General features: G+C 39.2%; 1 protein-coding gene across 1 annotated transcript in view; it reads right to left on the reverse strand.

The window, feature by feature from the left end:
• Positions 1–23,501, reverse strand: part of CPNE4 (copine 4) — a 201,067-nt gene that overhangs the window by 43,505 nt on the left and 134,061 nt on the right. Inside the window, exons 7-9 of the mRNA XM_086615143.1 lie at positions 16,177–16,275; positions 7,103–7,189; positions 6,440–6,499 (exon numbers count right to left, since the gene is read on the reverse strand). Of these exons, the coding sequence (XP_086471269.1) occupies positions 6,440–6,499; positions 7,103–7,189; positions 16,177–16,275 (246 nt within the window). The remainder of the gene's footprint in view (positions 1–6,439; positions 6,500–7,102; positions 7,190–16,176; positions 16,276–23,501) is intronic.

Genomic DNA, 23,501 nt, shown 5'->3' on the forward strand with positions numbered 1-23,501 from the left:
ATTAAAGTAAAGGTCATTTTACAGCATACTTAATCAAATTTGAATTAGGGTAGTATAGATAAATATGTCTAAAAGTAAATGACAGCTTATAAAATAAGAGATAATAAAAGTAAAATGGCATAATTAGGAAAAAAAATCAACTGCATTATTATTCTATGTTGAAAATCATGTTCTAATACAGATGAATCAAATTAACTATCTCTAGGTTCTCATAATTAAATTATTCCAGCTGAGGTGATGTTCAGGACATAAGAGATGTGCAGCAAAAACGTCCCCAGAGAGTTAAAAGTCCTACTAAAACTATAAATTAAAACTCCAGTTAGGGACATTTCTTAGGTATTTTAAACATTACTGTGGCTGTAGTAATAGTAGATACTGCCTGTCTGGTATTTTTTATCTTCAAAACATCTAAGCATGAAATAATTAACCCTTTCAATTTCATAGATGACAGCAAGCTTAAAGGTGAGCTGCACAGTAAAAATAAAGCTTGATCCTGCAAAGATTTTTGTGTTGAAAAGTCTTAGAGAGGATTGTGGGAAGCATTCAATGTAAAAGCAAATATTAATGAATCCTCTTAAAATTCATTTCGCCCTTTTAAAATGCTCTTTGTACTTCTCACTGAAGATATCCTCTGGCATGCATCTTCCTGTGATATGACTGTCATGGACCAGAAAGCCCTCTTCTGAATTTTTGATGCTGCTTTCTAGCAATTCCTAAAAGGTGCAACAAGAAACACAAAAGGTCTCATAGAGGGAACAAAGTCATTTATAAAATTCCTTATGATTTTGCCCAATGACCTCTTCCTCCAAAATACCCTTTGTCCTGGTTTTAGCTGGGACAGAGTTAGCTCTTCTTTTTAGCAGCTAGAAGAGCTCCGTGTTTTGGTTTTACTCAGAGGCTCGCTCTGAGAAGAATGTCGATAGCACACTGATGTTTGTAGTTGGCACTGAGGTCTCAAGGACTTTTCAGCTTGCCGGGTTCTTGCCAGTGTGCAGGAGCACAACAGGATAAGGGGGGAGCATAGCCGGGACAAGGGGTCCACGACTCTCCTTACGATTTGTACTTGAATTTAAGATTGAGGGCCAAACTGGCCAATTAGTATTCCATATCATGCAGCGTCATGCCCAGTATAAGAGTGAGGGTCAGTCAGAAAGAAGGGCTTTTGCCCTTCCGGGACTCTCACTTTCGGACTCTCAGAGTGCTTTCTCTCTCTCTCTTGCTCTCTGTCTCGGGGCCTCCCGTTCATCCGGGATTGTGGTATCGAGTTTTATCTGTTTCGGGATTGCAGCTTTGGAATGAGATGGGCCTTGGTCAAGGGGTGGTGAGAAATTACACCGCACATCACTCGTTTGTATATGTTTATCCTTGTACATATCTGTATATATATACATTGGTAGCGGTAGTAGTAAATTGTTCTTATCTCAACCCATGGGTCTCTTTTCTTTTTCTTCTTTGATTCTCTCCCTCATCCCTGGGGTAGGGGAGGGTGAGAGAGGGACTGTGTAGGGTTTAGTTGCCAGAGCGGCCTAACCCACGACACCCTTATATCTGGATCTTCAATAGATACAAATGCACAGAGTTCAATTTCAGTTTTACAGTGCAGTTGACAGGTAAGAGCCTTGCTGAACGCGGCTAAAAGAACTTCAAAATCCCAGCTTGCCTCTGCAAATGTGCAGCTTCCCCAGATGGAGCCTTTGCTTGGCACAGGGAAGACTATTTTACACAGCTATAAAATGAAAATGAAACATGCTATTTTCATTTTCCCTTAAAAAAGGACACAGTTCTCCTGAAACTTATTTTTTATTGCTAAAAACTAAAAGAGAAAAATCCTACTGGGTCAACCCAACATGGCTTTTCCCCACTGTTTCTGATTTTCCACCTCTAACTCTCAGCTGAGAAAAAATATTTTTCACTGGGCTCTAGTTAGCTTGGAAATCTCTTCATCACCTTGATCGACTATGAATCTCCTTACACCTCATCACATTTCAGTCAGGAGATATGAGCTTGATTTGGCTTGCAAATAAAGTAATCTTTCACCTCCATTCCCTACTTGCTGTTCATGCACTAAAGCAGCGAGTCTGTTTTCCACATAGATGTTTTTCTGAAACTGATAGCTTGATTTAACTTGATTAAATTAATGGCATATCTCTCATCTTCTCACTTGCATGCACGTGCATAACTGAGGAAGAAAGAAACACCAGTGGTTGTGAAATTCGAGGTAAATCCATAGACACTTGTATGGATTAGCTTAGTTTTGGGACACTTATTTTTCAAAAATCTTGGCCAAGGTGTGCATATTTTCTTAAAAAGATGCATATTTTCTCTGATACTAATTTAACTTTAGTTTTTTGTTCTGATTATAGAAAGTGCAAACATTCCACTGTATGACAGGGAAACATTCCTCTAAAATTGTTAAAAGCAAGTGTTTTCATCGATAACCTCAAAACAGACATTAATGAAGCTGAAGCAACACACCAGAAAAAACTGGAGAAATCTTCCTTCATGTCTGTTAGTCACAGCAAAATGCTTTTAAACTGAAAACAAGAGCACAGTGTAGGAATAAGCAGTGGGTTTCATGAGCTTGGAAAAAAGTCTGTGGCTAATGTTTGGGAAAGAACACCCCCCCCCCAACCCCCGCCAAAACAAGCCTCCTTTTTTGAAATGGTCCTTGCAGTAGAGATCTACTGATAAGTAAAACATACCCTAATTTTCTATGATGAAGTCTTTATGAGTATTTGTACTTGGATGCACTGTACTTGACTTTGATCCAAATCTCTCTTTGATTCCCAAGGGAAGGACTTTTAAGAAAAACGTTTGCTGTTACTTGCCATGATTTCAAAACAACAATGCAGAGCTCTGCTCTTTTAGCACTACCTGGCAGTACCAAGATCTTGTGCAAACAAGTAGGATAAGGGTTTGTAAAACTAACATATCACAGAAGCTAGGCTAATATCACAACTGAGCTAATCTTGCGGGCAGCAAGTAGGAATCTTTCTTACAGTGTGTACATTTGATTTTTATCAGTGTATCTTTAAATGTATCAGTTTGAATGTACCAGTCATCTTCCCATAGCTAAATAAGAACATAACACAGCAATAACTACACTCTTAGTACTTTTTTTCCTCAACCTTGTAAAAGGGCAATTTTCATTGCACCAAAAACATCTTGCATAGGTTGGAGCTCCTGCTAGATCTGTCAGCAACAAATCAACCTGTCCAATACTGTGACCTGCCTAAAACAGAATCTGTCCAATATATCTTTCTATTACAGTTCCTTTTATGCATGTTACCCATCCTTTCCGCTGTATTTCCTAAAGTGACGAAAATGTCTTCTGACTACAGACCCATTTGCACTGCCAACTTCTGAACATTTCTTCTGCAGCAGGGAACAGTCTGATAAGAGACAGAGCGTTTTGCAATAAGCAGTGCATAAAAGTAGCGGACTGGAATCAGCACTATTGATCTCTATAGATGAAAGCTTCTTAATAAATGGGTTTTGAGGTAAAAGTTTACCATTGTTTTCCAGAGACGAACTATGTTCCTACAATAGATACACAACGCATCCCAAGAACACACAGCATGATGTTACCAAAGCCTTCATTAGTGACTTAAATTAGCAGGTACATCATACTACAGCTTTTTGTTGTCAAATGTATGCTTAGCATCCCAGTTTCCCTCCCCCAGTGGGGGCTCTTTCAAATCGCAGTTGTATTGTACTGCCTGTACACAGCACGAACTCAATAGAAATGTCATTAGCATTAAGACAACAACAACCATACAGGTACCGCAAGAGTTTCAAACAATGCCAGATCCATTCCAGTTAAAAGAAATGGAAGTCTGGGAAGGTGGAAGGAATAGGCCTCCTCTATTTCAGTGGTCTGAACTAACCAGTTTAGGACTATGTGAAAAGAAGATTCTATGATGTGTGCAGACAGTAAGGGAGCATTGAATATCTCTCCTGTAGCCTGCACTCTTTTGCTTCAGAGCCCACTGGAGAATCTCTGATATGTTTCTGGAAACAGCAGCACAGCTCACAACCAGTCTGTGCTATCAGCACTGGGGACTGGTGCAACTGAGGCAGGAGGAAGTAAATACGTGGTCAGCTTGTGACGATGTTTAAGTTGAACACCTGGGTTATGCATGAACAGAGCTATAGGCACAGAGACATCCACAATGACTTCCCCTGAGTCCATGTAGGTTGAAAATTGACAGTGATGAGTTTACACAATTCTGAAGCTGGTGGATTTACCACTGAAGTCAGCAGTAATTTAGGGATCTCTATAGTTCACAGTATAATGGATCTTTCATTTCCTTTATGTCGTCACTGCCCATCCTTGCAGATGAGTATACCTAAGTTTCCTATTATCAATGGTTTTGTTTCATTTCAGCAAAATGAAATATTAAAATAGGAAAATAGAAGAATAGAAAATAGTAGAAGCAATACCACCCATTTTAGCACATTTTAACATGGCAGTTTCCAATTTGTGGTTCACAGCCTACTAATAGGAAATCTGTGACTAGTAAACAGAAGGCAAGCAGATTGCCATGACCCTTCAGTGCACTGTGGAAGGACTTGTTCTTCCATTGGAAAACATTTAGGAGGAATCAAAAAGAGTTTGAAAAGCACAGCTGTACATAATAATATGTATATCCCTAGACACTTTCTAAGGGTTACAGTGCACTCGTGCTTGTGCTAGAGTTGTGGGAAATACGTATTAACCAGTGTTTGCATGTGCTTAAGCATCTGCCCTGATTAGAAAAGATTTTAAAATATTACTTGAAGACATTACTGTCTTTCAGCTAATGACCTTGAACACACTTGATAATTGAGTTCTTCCAGTCAGATTTTTAGGGAGAAAATGTCAGGAAACAGATTAAAGGGGTTTTGAGAGATTGGCGAGCTTCAGATTTGGAGGAGAAATGGGCATTCCAGGTATGTGAGGATAACAGAAGAAGCAGCCAGGTAAGGCAGAGAGTAATTACAAAGGATGCTTTGCTTCAGAGAAGACAACTATAAAAATCTTTGTCCCCTACATTAGGTATTTCCTTCAAAACCAGAAACACGGTCCTCAGTTCTGGCTATTATTCAACGAGTTTGCGAGGTGTACTGACAAAGTGCATGTGTACACCTCAAAAAGCTGCTTCATACATCAGAAGACAATCCACTACTGTCTATAGCTGCTGCTGTTGCTGGAACTTTCTGCTGGGACAAAAAAAAATCTTTCTTTTTTATGTTAAAACTTTTTGGAAAATGAAGGCTTATCTGGAAAAAGTAAAATGGAACATTTCAGTAGCATCCAATGTCTGATACTTGATATCTGGAAGCAGAAACAGGGCAGGGTGCTACAGGAAAAGAAGAGAACTCCAGAAAAAGACTATTACCTTGGAGCGTTAGATTTTACCCCTGTAATTGGCATGAAATTAGAAGTCACATAAACCAGACTGGAACTAAGCTACAATCTGTATTCCTATGCTACGGGAAATACCGATATTTTATTTATATTATTTTATTTTATTTTATATTATTTATTTTATTTTATTTCCCAGATTCAAAATCAGAAAAAGAAAAAGAGAAAAAGAAAAAGAAAAAGAAAAAGAAAAAGAAAAAGAAAAAGAAAAAGAAAAAGAAAAAGAAAAAGAAAGAAAAAAGATCAAACTATGCAGAATTAAATGTTTCCAAAAATTATTATTTGGAAACGCAAGGTGTTGTATTTCTGTTTATGAAGCACTTTGCAAATAATTTTACCCCCTTTTCCTTGAAATTAATAGTGCCATCTTACTGTTGGCAGCTATGTCTAAGGTATGAAACATCAATATTTTCCCTAGCATTTACCCCTGACTGACAGAGAGGTCCCTGGCTGGACTATCTGCCTATGACTTTCGTATGGCACCATTAGATGGGAAACAACTTGCTTTAATGGAGGACTCATTCTGGAAAGCAAGACTGGCCCATAGGATTGATGAACAGGACATCTAACATTTAAGCAGCTAAAGACAGATGAGATGAGCTTCACCCCTGTGACAGTCGCAGCAAGGGGAGTTATTAGAAATTCTTGTGAGAAAACTGAGGCTCAAAAGCCAAAGGCCATTCAGGACTGTCACAGGGGCTTATTCATTTCTCCACCTTTTGGGACTGGGTATAGCTCAGATGAAATCAGTGGGACTACACCAGCTTAGCTTCTCATCCCTCTATGAAGTTGTCTCTACTTTTTGCAACATGATTGTCATTGCTGCAAAAAATAAAAAGTAAATCAGCATGTCCAAGAAAAATCTTACTGCATTAGCATAGTTTTATTTTCTGAGCTTAATACATTTTACAAGAAGACCTTAATAATTTACCAAGGAATGGCATGTAAGAATCATTTCACGATGTAAGTAATGAATCAGTATCTAAAGGGATTCTCTTCCTTTAAAACCAGTTAGAGAAATAAGACACTTACTGTAAACTGTATTTGGCAGCCTCCCATGATATAATCTAGGAAAGAATGCATCTTGTGGATCTGCAGACAAGAAAGCAAGGCATTTAAATTAGCTGTGTACTGATAAAACATCAGAGAACTGCCTGAAAACAGTAAATTGGAAGGAGAGAGAGGACTAATTGAAAATAAGGTAAAGGAAGAGAGCATTAAATATAGTCTGAGACAGAAACAAAAATGTAAACAGAGAAAATAACAAAATTCTAAAACTACAGAAAGGAAAATTCACACCAAAAGTAGAACTGAACTCTGCTCGTTCTCAGTGGGAAGTCAGTGGAAATTTTGCTCTTGGTTTCGGAGTAACAAGAGCAATTTTGTAGAAATGATAGGAGGGTTAGAAAGGAAACACACAGAAGGCCAATAGGCAAGCCTGTAGGTGTAAGAGTTTAGTACTGCCTACTCCATTGCACAACAGCAGGGATACGGCAAGAGAAATCAAAGAAGAGAGTTGGGGACAGTCAGCTTACTTTTGGGACCGAAGTCCTTGTCTTTACTTTTTGTAGTGGATCAGCTTCCATTGCTATTCTACAGGCAGTTTCACTTTGTTGTGGATTTGTTTCACGTCATTGAAATATTTTGGTGACAGCTTAGTAAAGAAACAGCCAAAGAGCAAAAACATGTATTTACCTTGCACTGGTTAAGGATGACAATGCCTGAGTTCTTGTAATTCTTCTTCTTTGCTTTGTACTTGGGGTTAATGCATTCCCATTGTACCTACGAGAAATAGCAGTCACTGCTTGAAGGAAAATTTATGTACAAATTGAATAATTAACAAAAATGGCACTGATTTCCACGGTTGACTAAATCCTATAAAATAATGGTGCAAATAGAAGAAAAAATGAAAACCATGAACTATGCAGAGAATGATCTTAACAGAAAAAGGCCCAGGGCAAACATCTGTCTTCAAACGTATACGTGTGGAGAGGGATATCTAGATTCGTGTGTTGTAGTCTTCCAGTCTTGTAGGTTCAGGTGTTACATAAGTGAGATTGAGAATCTTTTGAGATCATTTAAGACGAGAAAAAAAGAGAGAATTTAATACAAATGAAAATACTTGAGAGAGCAACCTGATGCATTGTATTAACTGCAAAATTACCTATGCAGTGACACTGGTGTTTTGTATTAAAGTCATGATCAGAGAAATTCTGACCAGAGATCATTTCACTCTCTCTTGAAAGACAGCAATAGTTTTTCCTTTAAGTCTAATAGTAAAATAAAAAGTTAAGAAAATCATTAGAAGTGCACAAAGATGCAGTTAACTAATTATTGATAAATTTGAAAATTATCCTTAGGAATATATTAAAACCCTTTTTTTGAAAATGTTCTGGTTATTTTTATTTACAAATAGTCAATTTTACAGCAAAGTAGTCCTACCTTGTTACTAAAATACGTTGTCTTGTTCCCATCTGTCCTGGTTTTGCCTAACCACAACACCATCATAACATCTCCCTGAGTCTTACTAATTTCTGCTTCAAGTGTTCTGCCCTCCTCTGGTTCATGCATATTGATAAGGCCAAGCTTTCAGACACTGACCTCTAATGACTACATATTATTGATGCCTCTTACTGCAAGACTAAAATATACGCTTGTATATGCAAGTATCTATTGGCATTTGTAAATTCAGATTTGTAAAGGTAATATGTTATTAAATATGGTTAAGAACATTACTATTTTCTTTCAGGGCATTATTTGCAAACTCTAGGAGAAAACACGGGAACTGCTAATGTTATGTTGGATAACATAAAGAATATACCTCCAAACTAGGATGGTCCATTATCTAAAAATCCCTATTAGATATTTTGAAACAAAACATATCTGTCTTAAGTGTTCCAATAATTTGTGTATAGTGAAGACCTGCACAGAGGATCTGTCTGAGCAAAGTGTTTGAGCACATAAAATCATTTTTACCTTATGAACAGTCCCAGCGATTTCATTGAGCTTCAAACTATTGCCTAACTGCAACTATTTGGATGTCTCTGAAGTATTTTAAACTTAGAGCTTTTGTCAAAAGTCAAAAAAGGGGAGGCAAAACATATAGCTTTGGAGCAATATGAGACCTCATATGCTCAAGGGAGAGGGAGTATTTTCATCACTGTGCTACTGGAGACAAGTGACAGTGAAGAATGGGAAAAGACAGAAAAACGTTCCAGCCACAGGAAGCACTTCTGCTTGCTCTCCCAGTTAGCCTACAGCTCAATTATTTGTCTTGTGAAATGAATTTTCCAACTGAGAAGACAGGCAGATGCAAGCCCACATGTTCAGGGGAAATCCTCCATAAACATTTTTCCTCTACTCAAGAGAAGCAGTCAGGCTTAAGAAATAAAAGCCGTTCTCTCTCATTAAAGAGAGCACTCTGTGACACAACGCCAGAGTGCAATAAGCTCATATTTGGGAAAGCAATCTGACAGCAAGGCAAAAGCACTGCCCACTTGCATCTTGATACATTGCTGTCTGGCAAAATGGTTTAGTATACACTTGTCTCCAAACTTATTGGAAGCATTCCTATAGAGAAATTGTGCTGTTTGTATATTATAAAGAAACTGTAGTATATTGAATAGAGGGAAAAAAAAGGAGTCAGGATTTGTGTTCCTCCCTTTGACACTGAACTACACTAGAGAGACCTTATTGCTTTCCTCTGAATGTCCAATGTGCACTTCCTTAATTTTATCATCCTCCAACATGAACACTTTTCAATGTGCATGTTTAAACAAGGCCTGACCTATATGAACCCTTACACTACGCACATAATTCTCCTCCTTGGGAAAAGGATTGTTTAAGCCTGATAAACGTTAAGTTCATGTAATTGGTTTCTGGGAGAAGTTTACACTATATAAAGACCAAAGTGGCAGAAAACACTATTTAAGGGGAGAAGAATCTGTGCCTGTGGCCAGTCTCTCAGCTTCTCTGTGCTAACTATAAAATGCAACAACGAATGTTCACCTACCTTTGCAATGGATTTTAAGATGTAAGGATAACAATTCTCAGCAACTACCTAAAGCTCATTAAAATATTCCATGTGCAAGTCACTAACATGTCATTGGCTTATGCAGATAATAAAGCAAAGACCAGACTAGCAGATTCCTACAAAGCAGGGAAACAGAAAGAATTTTGCACCTATTAAATATGTTGATGTGATAGTACAAAGAAGGGAAGGGAATAGGAGAGGAGGGGAGGGAGAAGTCCTTTCCTAGTTCACAGGTAGGAGTAAAAAAACAGTAAGACAGTTTTACATTAAACTTTCAATTTTCACTTACCCATCAAGATCCAGTTCTGACCTCGGCAATTCCCAAAGTTCGAGCTGAAGATGTGACAAGCATCATTTAAGGAAATTCCCTATACAGGCCTTGTCATATCTCCAGCTCTTCTAAAAGGAACAGAGTTCTGAATATAGCTCTAAGCAGGTAAGTAACAAGAAACAATTTTCAAATATTTTGCTTGCACTGTGAGGCCAAGCTTAATTTTCAGTCTGTTCCTGCATTCCCAATATTGATTGGGTATCTGACATTGGTTTTTATCGATTCATTTTTGTCTCTTAAATTAACTTTTCAGTTGAAACTAGTGAACAGTCTGCAATCTAACGCTAATGGTAAACATTGTGAAGTTTGCATTCATCATTCTGAAAGTCACTTAGCATTTCCTTCAAATGTCTGGCAGCTCTGGGCTATGCAAGCTCTTTCCCTGTCAAACACCACAGTGAATATGAAACAGAAAGCAACCTGGTTTTATCTATCTCCTGTTAAGTTAATATAATTACTGTTGCAAATGTTGGTGATGAACCCCCAGACTGTACTGCTTCGGTGTTTCTTTCATATCCCAAAATTTAAACCACCATGTGGAGAATTTCTGAATGTAAACCAAACTCCATCCAGATATTTTTCAATGACAGTCAAGGAAATAATGCTGACACTTGCAAGGTCCTAATCCTCTCGTTACTGTAGTGAGGAGCAGAGATCCCTCAATGGGAGATATTACTCTCTGCAGAGAAGGATTCTGCCTTTCCAAACATCCTTACCCCTTCTTTTACCAAACCTTTAGAAGAGAAGAGTGAACAGTGCGACCAGCCATGCCACACATCAGTAAAGAGAAGCAGAGGTGACTAAGTGCAGGTAACCATCATAGAACCAAACTTTGAACAGCATGTGGCTACCAATAGCACAAGCTATTCAGAGAAGGAAATGAAGGTGTCAGGAGAGTCTCATGTATGCTAAGGCAAGAGAAATCATGATACAGAGGAGTTGCTTTCTCTGGAACACTGTGCTTGCACACCAGGACATTGAGTAGTCCCGTGAGGAAAGGTGTAGAGAGCTATGGCAAAGCTTGAGTTATCACGTTCTCTTGCCTCCTCCCCTGCAATTCTTTTGTTTCTCTCTTGTTCCTTCATGAACAGCTGCTGCAACAAATCGCGTAATTTGTAAATGACACAGGAGCCATCACGGTCTAATGGACAGGGTGAAAAAACCCAGTCGATAGCAGGCAGCATTATATCCTGCGTTATCTCTTTCTGATGCCTCAAGAAAAGCAAGGCACTTCTAAGCGAACTGCGACTCCTCCAGCCTGAAAGGCCAGTTTATTCCTGCCATCCCTTTAGGCAAGTGGACAGGATAGTGGTTTTTTTTTTTGTTCTCCTTCTGTCCCAGAAAGATATCCACCATGAGAGAAGAGCTGCTTTTAATCACTAGCAGAGGTTTCCTCTGGAAACTTGCACCTGGGGAATGAAGTGAAAATCAAAGCACTTCTTGTTTCCTCAGCCAAGGCCCCCAGCTTCACCTGCGTTCCCGAGGTTGGACCACTGGTTGCCTAATCACACGGATGCGGCAGGTGCCCGACATGGCTGCACACTCCTCTGAGGCCTCTGTTGCCCTCTCCAGGGCCAACAATAAACTCCTTGGCCCGTTACCAAAGGCTTAAAGGTCTCATCCATGCTTCAGTTATCTGAATAGCTACCTGATACAAAGGCCCTGAGTTAGGATCATAGTCAGATATCTGGACAAATGGGAGAACCCAACTCACATGCCCTCAGGACTCCATCCAATCTTGTGCACCTCAGCAGCCCTCCCTACCCCTCCTAATAACACCCCAGACTTGTGGGAATGTCAGTGGAGCTGGTAAGCATAGTAGGGTTTCTCCGTCCCCTTCCGTGTATGTGCATATACACACATGCTCATTTATATGTAATACAGGAACAGATTTTTCCCTTACGTAACTCCTGTGCTGCACGCCGATCCAGGTGGTTTATGTTTCTATGACTTTTTTTTTCCCCCAAATCCCTCTGGTTTTCTTGCTTCCATTTAGAAAAAAATTTGTAACTTTTTTCCTCATTAGTGGAGGATTTCTCCTTTCAACTATGAAAAGCCTTAATAGTCTTTAAATTTTTATCAAGCTTTTCTAACCTTGTTTTAAAATATTTGATAGATTAATATCAGTAAAACCTTACAAAACTGCCACTATACAGACATATTAAAATATATATATTATACATATATTTGGAACAAACCCTAAGCATACAATAAACTCAATGTATTTACTAGTAATTCACTAAAAAAAACCCAATTGTCACAAGTAGGGATGGTCTTGTTCTTACTGTGTTTTCTTGTGTCAAGATTATGGTGAAGGAGTAAATGATTAATTTTGGAAGAGCAGGAAATGTTACAAAGAAGGTTTAGAAATATCTGCTTCTGATGTGCATTTGAACAACAGGATGCCTTTGTGCCATTTTTTATCTGTGGTCAGGATGAAAACGGGCTAGGTGTCAGAATATAACAGTCTCTGACAACACGGTAGTTGTGGAACAGAAACACACACCAAGCTATTATTCTGAGGTTTTCCATGATCAGGAAGTCTTCTTAAACAGCATGAATTAATTTCATCTGTACCATCAACCAAAGACCAAGCAGCTTTCCCAGAATTCAGTTATTTCAGTCACGGAGAAGCAACCGTCACTCTGAAGGAGTCATAATCAAGACTTGCGAATCTCACCCAGGACCTGTCACATTTAGGAAATAAATTCATAAACTACTCATGCCATTCCTGATTGAAACAGGTGATCAATCACTCGGAAAACGAATCTTCTCTCCTTCCTTCACATACTACTGGTTCAATCACTAGTAAGCTGCCAGTGCTAGATTCACATTTATCTAAATGATGCTTGGCCTTAAACACAAATTCCCAAGAAATCTCACAGCAGAGGCAAGCCAGCAAGCCAACTATGCACCCATCTGATCAGAGGCTGACACTCAAAATTTGAGATAGTCAGCACCCAGCCCAGGGATGGAAATGAAACAGTCCTAAAAGCACCATCACCTCCTTTAAGTAAGTAGGTGACACATGACCATTCTGACCATCTCAAGTCGTTCTGTAACAGTCGAAGGCGAGGCTGAAGAATGCGTCAGAATATTCTGTGTTTTCTGGAGGATGAACTGCGCACAATTAAAAGGCAACTTCAAGATCCTTGTCAACTCCTCCAGAGATGAGGTGAGCTGATGAAATAGTGAGAAGTGATAGGAGTTCACAGATGACACACAGTTCTTCCTGCTCACCAGTACAAACTACTAGGTCATTACCCACCCTTACCACCTAATGCTCTTCTAACAACTTATGGAACTGATAACATCTAATACAGATGTTGCTGATGGTCAGAGAGGGAGAGTTGTGCCATTGGTGTAGCCTCCTTTAACACTGCACAGATTTGCAGATGGTACTTAAGGAGAGTTCCTGGATCCCTCATCAATGATAAATGTTCCCTCCTATTCTCTCCAGTTGCCTGTGAGAGTGAAAAACCCTGGCTGACAATCGTTAGGGTGTTTTGATTATCTTTTGACAGAACTATAGCAATGTACTGTAGCTGGCCATAAAGTCTACTGCACAAAAGAAAATATAGCCAGAATAAAAAGTTTCACTGTGTCTCCTTAACAACTCAAATAGGTATGTCAGATCTGAGTTCTGCTCCTTACATTGGCTTCCACAGCATCTGAGATGAAATTTCAGGTTTTGGTCCTCATATTCGACACTCACTGTTGTGATGCTATGTGAAAGAATGCTTAATGCCATGGGATGAAGGATGTAGCTGGAAGTTTTATTCCTCTGATTGAAAGGAGTACTACATGGAAAACAGAACATTTTCTGGTCTGAGGCTATGAAAAAGTCTCCTGTAGGAACAAAGGACTATGTCTAACTTACTCGTCTCCTCACCCACATATAATTACATTTCTCTGATGTGGCCTTCCTTATTAGAAATACTTAGCAACACATCCACTTGAAGGCAAAACCCCCTCCTTCTCTTCTGCCATTCCCTCAAGTTTTACTAAATCCCTTTTATTCAAGGTAAACACTCCACTGCACATGCTTGTTTCTTTGGGGAGAATAAAACTAAAGAAAAAACAGACAAACACTAATCACATTGCTTAATGTTGCCCAAAGCATATTGAGATAAACTATGCACTAAGATGTATTTATGGGGTCCAAAGATAGTGGCCTATATTGCCTTTAGCAGCAATAGTTATTTCTGGAGAACAGAGAAAAAGGTAAGAGGATAAGGGAGGGAGGGAGAGAGAGAGAAAGAGAAAGGGAAATTGTCCTCTGGCTCCAGCCAAGTGTCAAGTGATATAGTCTCCCACATAAGCAACCTCTCCTATATAACATGTGATCTCTCACTTTTTCCATAATAACGAAATTGTTTTCACCAGGATCTGCTCAAACTGTGTACTGCTTGTTCTTGCTTATCACGCTGTTAGGGTTCACCAAAGCGTGCTTTCATCAGGTGCAAGGGCCATCTAGCTTGTGCATGTATATTTTTGGGGCAATATTTATTAGTCACTTAAATGAGTATTACCTGCTTTCTTATCCACTAAATCTTGTTTTCATCTAGAATAGGCTACAAAACAAGGATTAGAAAAGAGGAGGGGAAGAAGGACTGATTCTCACACTGGTGGCAATTGCGTCTCATGAGAACTGGCTATAACAACAGCATTGGGTTTTGCAGGTACAAGCCCACAGAATAACTGCACAGTAACAACACAATGAGAGCGGCAAGGGAGAAATAACACTACCAAGGGAGAAGAAAAGCTGCACTTTTGCAGTGAAAAGCACATTGCAAAGTTACCGGTGAAAGACAGCCTGCCGAATGGCAAATGGCAGGCCCTTAGCAAGACAAAGGTTTAGGCACTTGAAGCATTGTGTAACATGAAAAACTTTCCTGGATGGCACTCTGATACTGCAGTGTCAACCTAGAACAAGAATTGACAAGTGGCTGTACAAACTTCTTATGCCTCTGAAGGAGTAACCATCATTTTCACTAGCAGAGAATGAAAAGAGCACACTGTTTCTCCATCATAATAAAGAATACATAATTTATCCTTCACAGCCATGCCTGGCACGCTGGACTGCAAGTCTCTTGTCTTGGCCAACAAGCTGTTTGGGAAGGACTGGGATGCTCTTTTGGAGACATTTACATTGGAAAAACACACCCTTTACGATTCTCATACAGCCCTTTCCCCAGCCACAGCTGTATATATACAAAATTGGAGTGTTGTTGTAACAACACAATACAATGTTACAACTGTAACATCAACAATACCAGTCTTGTTGATGTTATTCACTCTGGAATCTGTTTACCTTTTTAGGTAGGTTTTATTTCCACTCAAATTCACTTTGGTTTAAGTTTTGATCCTCTGACTTAATTTGAGAGAACAAAACAAGTTCTGTTCAGAAGTTACTTATAATGGGTTAACATATAACTGCTATATATCAACAGTATTTTACACACATAAGCAACATTTGCTAAACTCTAGGTTGTTCTAAGAATGTCAACAGAAAATATCTAGAAGAATCATAAAAACTTCTTGACCTATGGAATAGTCTGTCTGCTTACTGTTTATTAAACACCTTTTGACTCTTTGTTTGCTATTAACACATCACAAACAGAATCTTAATATAAAGCCCAAATAAAGCCTATGAGTGAAGCAGTGTAGCAGTGAATCCAAATTATCAGGACATTAGTAAGTCAACATTTTTAAATCCCCCTCAGAGAATTTATCAAAACTAACACTTTCAGGAATAAGTTATAATAAAATAATAAAATGACAATTTATGGAATTAGACATGCAAAATTATTGATCATATTCAATAATTACCATCAACTTCAATTTGAAAAGATCAGACTGACATAAAGAAGTGAAATTATTAATAATCTAACAATTTCGTTTTTCCACAGGGCAGTAATTCATGAGATATTTCGGAAACTGATTAGTTTCATCGTGATGGGTTCAAGTTAGAGCTGGCAGCAATGGACGCAGCACATGAGAAATCGAGGAAGACAGAGAATGACCCAATAAAGGCCTTCAGGCCAGAAGGAAAATGCTTTGAGCACCCAGACTGCGCATCTGCTTTGCCATAACAGCACAGTATCTCATAGAAACTATGTGCTTGGCCTCAAGGGAAATAAATCTTAGCAGAAAGAAATGCCTGTAGAATGTGAACTAGAAAAAGACCCAGAATATTTCAGGCATGGAAGTACAGGAAAGGCTGCTTTTTGCATTTTCAGATTATCATGTCCAGGTAACAGTAAAACCTATGAGAGAGATCAATAGAGCAACTAACTTCTGAGAGATGATAAGGCAACATCACCTGCTCTATTCCAGGATTGTCTGAGGAACACTGCTCTACAAAGCTTACATACTGAGACTGCTTGGGTGGTTTCCACTTACCTGTCTTCCTTCCATAGCTCCTCGCATTTCCTTGAAAGTCGAGCTAAATTCTCCAATGAAGTCATGCTTTCCATTGGAATCCCAGTCCCAAACTATGCACTGGGGAGGCAAAGGGCAAAAGAACAAAAGAGGACATTTTTCTTCAGATAGAAAACAAGTTTTATTGAAAAATACTCCAGGATAAATTATGATATGTATTGAGTGGAGTGTTTTATCTAGAAGGAAATCACAAGACATATAACATATTCTTGTCCAGATCAAAATGAAATGACAAGTGGAATCTCAACACAGATTGCTACTGACAGCTGTGTGTTATGGAGTTGGCTGATGAAATAAAGTTCATGGATTTTAGAAAGAAAGGATTCCTTTACTGCATCTTTTTGCTAGGTGTAAAAATACAGGATTATGTATATATACACATGCTCAAATGGTGTCCTGAATTAAGAGTAACTTACCTCATTGAAGTGCTTTACAAATACGAATTAATATTCGAAACACTAGTTGCCGTGGGCAAATGTTACCATTCTCATTTTTACAGTCAGTGAAGGTGAGACAATAGTTATAGAGATCATTTTCTGAAATGGCTTTGAATTTATACAGGTCGGTGTTTGTGCTCATATCTCGGCTGTTTTCCAGTGTTGCTCAACAGTGACTATTCAAACTAAAACCCACCAGAAGTCATTCCTAAATTCATGCATAAACATGGATATCTCAATGAGTTTGAGCTGCGAGAGTTTTATTTTACAGACATGGCTAAATAAAAATCAGCTAGCCGAGACTGAAGCACATAGCAGTAACTACATGCTTTGCTAAATATCAATTTTAAAACTTGCCAAAAGACAACAAAGTGGCTCACAACTTTAAACAAATTCCCAAATCTAGCCTCATGGTCTCCCTAGATAAAGTTTGCTTACATTGGCAGAATCAGGAGGCCTTTACTGAAAATGTCCTGCTACCAAACATCTGTCCCACATGACATCCTTGTCTCTAAACTGGAAAGACATGGTTTTGATGGATGGACCACTCGGTGGATAAGGAATTGGCTGGACTGTCGCACTCAAAGAGTTGTGGTTCAATGTCCACGTGGAGGCCTGTGACGAGTGGTGTTCCTCAGGGGTCAGTACTGGGACCAGGGCTATTTAACGTCTCTGTTGGAGACATGGACAGTGGGATTGAGTGCACCCTCAGCAAGTCTGCAGATGACACCAACTTGTGTGGTGTTGTGGACATGCTGGAGGGAAGGGATGCCATCCAGAGGGACCTTGACAGGCTGGAGACGTGGGCCTGTGAGAACCTCATGAAGTTCAACAAGGCCAAGTGCAAGGTCCTGCACGTGGGTCGGGGCAATCTCAAGCACAAGTACAGGCTGGGTGGAAAATGGATTGAGAGCAGCCCTGAGGAAAAGGACTTGGGAGTGCTGGTGGATGAGAAGCTCAATATGAGCCGGCAATGTGCACTGGCAGCCCAAAAACCAAATCGTATTCCTGGGCTGTATCAAAAGAAGTGTGGCCAGCAGGTCGAGGGAGGTGATTCTGCCCCTCTACTCAGCTCTTGTGAGACCCCACCTGGAATACCGTGTTCAGCTCTGGAGTCCCCGACACAAGAAGGACATGGAGCTACTGGAGTGAGTCCAGAGGAGGGCCACGAAGATGATCCAAGGGCTGGAGCACCTCTGCTATGAAGACAGGCTGAGAGAGTTGGGGCTGTTCAGCCTGGAGAAGAGAAGGCTCCGCGGTGATCTTATAGCAGCTTTCCAGTACCTAAAGGGGGCCTACAGGAAAGCTGGAGAGGGACTTTTTACAAGGGCGTGTAGTGATAGGACAAGGGGCAATGGATTTAAACTGAAAGAGGGGAGATTTTGAGATATAAGGAAGAAATTTTTTACATTGAGGGTGATGAGGCACTGGAACAGGTTGCCCAGAGAAGTTGGATGCCCCATCCCTGGAAGTGTTCAAGGCCAGGTTGGATGACGCTTTGGGCAACCTGGTGTAGTGGAGAATTTCTCTGCCCGTGGCAGTGGGGTTGGAACTAGATGATCTTTAAGGTCCCTTCCAACCCAAACCATTCTATGATTCAATGATTCTATGATCTCTTTTTCTTATTTTTTTTTTAAGCAGAAATGCCTCAATGCACTGTCAAATGAGGAGTGCACTAACATTTGGCTATCAGGTGGCTTTGAGGGTAATTTTGACTCCCTCCTGAGGGTCAGAGTCCTCTAGGTCTATGCATGGGTGTGAGGTGAGGACTGGACCAGTGAGAGTAGTAGAGGAGCAACCTGCTGAGAAAGGCAGGAATGGCACATAACGGGAGGTGGTGGGGCAGCAACAGTGGGGTACCAGGCTCAACAACAGCTGTTTCTATCAGGCCACTTCATCTCAACGAGGCTCAGTGCTTTTAACCCAGCACTGGTGGTCAGACAACACAAGAGGAAGAGCAAGGATTGCTCCTCAGAGAGTCATCAAGCCAATTGAAGTTTGCTTGGTCCAAAGGAGCACGTTGAGTTCACTCCGAAGGGAAGTGGAATCACTGGATCTCAACTGGATCTTAGGTGTTAAATATTTCCAGAAAAACATTTTATTGAAACAGACTTCCATGTCCACTGGCTACGCTTTCTAACCAGCCTGAATAATGCAGTCAAAGCTGGTATGTGAACACTGTGGCCAATCCCTTTTCAGTGGACCACTAAACCAGTGGTTTGTAAATTCACTTCGAGGGTAGGGGGAAAGACTCTATAGGAAGCTTGAGATATGGGCAAATTGACTGGATTCTTTGAGTGAGAGCAAATGGACAAAAAAACATTCAGGAAAAAGACTATCTAAAACAACTTAACTCACTACAAGAGAGGTCTCTCACAAAGTCAGCCTTAATGGATGTTCATCCCCTAACATTCTCCCAACACAGCTGTAGGTAGATGGTCTCTCCCACATGAATGTTTGTCCATGTGAGGTCCACTGACTTGAAACATAGGTAGGAAGGTATTTGATCTTTATGTCTAAGCCAGTTACCCAAACTTATTATGCTATTAGGTGCCCAGGCACCTTATTTACCTTTGTAGAAGCAACACAGGTGGTGATTTCACTACATTCATACTCAAGACTCCTCCAGGCAGTATACCACCGTCCACATTATCATTTAGATTCCTTTTTTAATAATGACTCTAGTTTTCTTTTGAACTTTTAACACTGTTCCACTTAGGCTCAGGAAGAGATCTGGTTTGATGCAGAGGGAATTTCTCTGATCCATATAGAAAATATGCAGTAGAGGTACATAGGGCTGCCCACAGTGAGAGAGTACAAGCTTCTCTCTTATTGCTGCAGACGTTATTCCGTTGAAACAGCTCACTGGTCAGGCAAAGACGTGATTCTTGAGCCCTCTTACTTTTCCATACTATCACTTGCAATTTTGTTTACTTTTTTAATGCAGGGATCCCAGACAAAAAACGAATATATTTTGCTCTCAGACATGGAGATCCTTTTCAGCATCTTTGACATTAGGGGTGGTGGTGGAGGGTAGAGGGAAAGTGGTGGGGAGTTCCTATATGTGTTTGTTTATAGGCTAAATTTTATACAACAGTAATCCAACAGGAGTGGGTTTCTGGTTCTAATAGTAGTAATGTTGCCTGGAACAAAACTAGACACAATATTTTCATCACTAACAGCCCTGTTGAATTCTTTCTAATGAAATCTTCACTAATAATTACTCTACACTGTCAACTGCAATTTTTAGATGAATAGGTAATTAAAAAAATCCAAGAAAAATAATTTAATTTACAAAAACCCCTGAAATTGTTTGTTTCATAGAGCTCAAAAAAACTTCATTTTATTTTTCTGTGAAATTTCTGGTTAATATAAATTAATCAATTTTTATTTAAATTAATTCCTAAATATTTCATGAAAAAATGGATTGCACAGATGAAGCATGAATTAAAAAGATATTTTTTCTGTAATGATTGTGAAAATTATTTAAGATTCTAAAAGTAACATTAAGTAAAAAGATTTGTCAAAATGTCATAGTAAAATTGATATAAATGTGAAAAAAGTATAGTTCTAGTAATGCTGGCAACTTTTAAAAAATGTTTTTGAAAAAATGGCAATTTCACAAAGAAAAAACCCAATCTTTATTGTGAAATTGTTCAACCAGATATACTTTTCAGGTTCTGTCTTTAAACTCTATTGGAGCATAAATACAAGAACAAATCCAAAGTTATCAGAAACCTCCAGGAAAAAGTACTTTGAAAAATTTTTGCTAGGATCTTAGCTCTTATGAAAAGGGAAAAGCTCTGAGTGCTGATTTGTGGTTAGAATTTTAACTTGAGACGAGCAAATTTAAATTACATTTAAAATGTCCACCCAACAAGGATCTAAGTGCTTGTTTCTTTCAAGCCAGAGGTTTTCTAACTTTAGCTTTCAAAAAGCCAGATGGTACTTTAATCTTCATATTAGCTTCACAGAAAAGACAAACAATTATAGCATTATCTCAGTGCCATTTGCACAATTAGAGCTAAGGGAGAAAGGGGGTTCCTGCAAGTACATCCATTACGACTTCTTTTTTTTTCAGAGTTTCACATCTGGCCATCTAAACTAATTGTTACTCTCTGACAAACATGTTGCGCACAGTAATGATTCTGCATTTCAGCTGTATGTCAAAAGTATTTCTGAAACTTATAAATACTGGAGTCCAGAAGTTTTTCTAAAAACCCACTCAGACGAAATAAGCAAGGGAAGGACCTTTGTAAATAATCCAGAATCAGGCAAAGACCAGAAGTGATAATCAAAGGATTATTTCCCTATGAAATACTTTAAAGTTGTTTGGTTTTGTTTTTTTTTTGTTTGTTTGTTTGGTTGTTTTTTTTTAAAGAAGGCCCTATATGCTCTTCAAATCAAATCCTCCATAAACCATCCTTTATCTTTAGGCAAACCTTACTGCATTCTTTGGGTCTGTACTCTTACAGGTTTCTTAAACAGATGATTAACAGTATACTTATGCTCTATTTAAAGTCTCATTAATTTAAAGAAGCTTTCCATATGCTTAATTTTAAACACCAGTAAATCAGTGTTCAGATAACTGATGAAAGAATTCAGTCTCCTACCTATTGGTTACAAGCTTAAATGCAGGGAATAAAACCTTCTGTCTAATGCTGCATGGTGATGGAATAGTGCTGACTGGAATGATGGAGAACGTCTTCCACTCCTGCATGGTCCTTCCTCCCTCCCCAAGGTACCTGCTGACTGCAGGGAGAGAGAACACTGCTTCAGGCCCTCTCAAGGAAAGGCTATGCCTGATACAGCTAACCAGTAGACTCAGCTAAAAGGACATAAGAGGATCACTTCTGGGTATGCACATCTTCATTCCTTCAGCTTTTCTTGTAAATGTCACAAAATGAAACATTTCCTTTCAGGCTCAAATGGAACTTTTCACTGGAGAAAGCAGAGAAAAAGGTTCATTTTAAAAAGGAAAAAGTATCTCAGGTGGATGCAGATGGAAATTTTCCCTGGTTTTATTTCTGTTTAGCTTTTTCACCAAGTATAGATTTTGACAATACTCTCACTACAAAGGCAACTTCTGAGCAGCATGCAAGAAAAATTGCATTGACATTGGAGCTACAACAGCACAGGCTTCTCTGCCTGACTTTCCTAATGCTAATCTTTCCTAATCTTTCCTAATTTTGCTACCTCTGCGTAAGCAAAAAAACCTCACTTGCACAACTTCTGATTTTAATTATGTTTCAGAAAAATATAACCTGGACCGTCCTTCAGCTCCAGCCAACACTGATGTTCTGTGACGTGATGACGCCTAGATAAGAAATAAACCAATTTTTCCAGTGTCTCCCACAGAGTCAGACAGTTTTCCTGTTTGATAATTCAACAGCAAAAAAAGAATTCCTACCTCAGATCCAGACCATATGATCCAAATTCAAGCACTATTTTTTAAAAGTTTAATTTCAGTGATCTGACTTGGCACAAGAAAGTGATGTTCCAAGTCTCAATATGAGAGTCAGACTATGTTTTCACTGAGCAAAATTCTTGTACAATTGCCATAAAATAATTCTTCCCATGCTTACCACCCTATCTAGCTTTAACCACAAGGAGAACTAAGTAAAAGACTTACTACTGTGAGTATGTATTTGTGGGTGGATGTCTATAGGCTATTTTTCCTATTTTTCCTATATACCTTTAGAGAAATGCTTCCAGCGATTTATCCCCATTAGATTGTCACGATGAGAGAACTATTATATACAGTATCTTTGGGCAGGGGTAATGGAGAGACTTGTAATTTAACCTTGCAATTTATGAACCAGCCCAAAACTTGCTTCAAAGTTTAGTTTTTAAGAGACTGGCAGTGAGTCTCATGACAAAATCCTATCTGGAGGCAGCTGACAGCCAGACCATGGAAATGTACTTCTTAAAAGTAATCCATTTAAGTTCCTCTCAGCTGGCCAGACACTGCAGATTATAGCATGCACAAAGCCAGCAAAAACTAGAAAATTCCCAGTCATGCCAGCCTGAGTTTCTCTAACTCTGCATATGCTCAAAGTCCAATTTTGAAATGTTAGTATGGCTTGTGTTGGTACTACCTTGCCACCCAGTTGGAGAGGTACAGCGTTGGACAGCCCTCCTGGCAACATAAGAACTAACTTAAAACTCTTCACTAACTTCTGACCAAAAGATGTCAGCTTGGATGGGAGAGAAGACCAAATCCTTGGTCCACTCTCCAGCTGCTCTGTGCTAGTAGAAGAGCAAAAGAGCCAGAAAGGAAGCAGCCTCTGGCAGACAGAATAGTCCCTTGAATAGGGAAGAGTTTATGTGACATTTACTATCTTTCAAAGAGACAAAGTCTTGAGGCAAATGTCAGCGACCTGCTCTACTTCTAGAATCACTCAGCTACAGGAGGTATGAGGTGGTGAAAGGTTACAAACGGAAACTCCTATTTGGCTCATTTTCTAGGATCAGTGACAACACTTAAAGAAAAAAAAAAAAAGGCTTCAAAAAGCCAAACAGAGAAGGTGAAAAAAAATTCAGAAAAAAAATTTACTTGATCATCAAAGTGATTTTTCTGGAACAGTCTGTCTCTCATAAGGATTATTATTACTTGATAATGAAGTAAACCTCCTACTGTACCTCCCTGAAGTCTATGTACCTCACTTGGAACACTTCAAAGAAGGTTTTTTTATGGGAAGGCCTTTATCCACTACATACCCATCCTCCCCACTCGGGTATGAGAAAAGCTATGCAAAACCTTCAGTACAAAAGCTAAACCACTTCAAGTTATCCTGTTTCAGCAGTCATGATGTTCCAAGGCCAAATTCTGTGTTATAAACACCACAA

The sequence above is a fragment of the Tauraco erythrolophus genome, chromosome 7, assembly GCF_009769465.1.
Source record: "Tauraco erythrolophus isolate bTauEry1 chromosome 7, bTauEry1.pri, whole genome shotgun sequence".
Lineage (NCBI taxonomy): Eukaryota > Metazoa > Chordata > Aves > Musophagiformes > Musophagidae > Tauraco > Tauraco erythrolophus.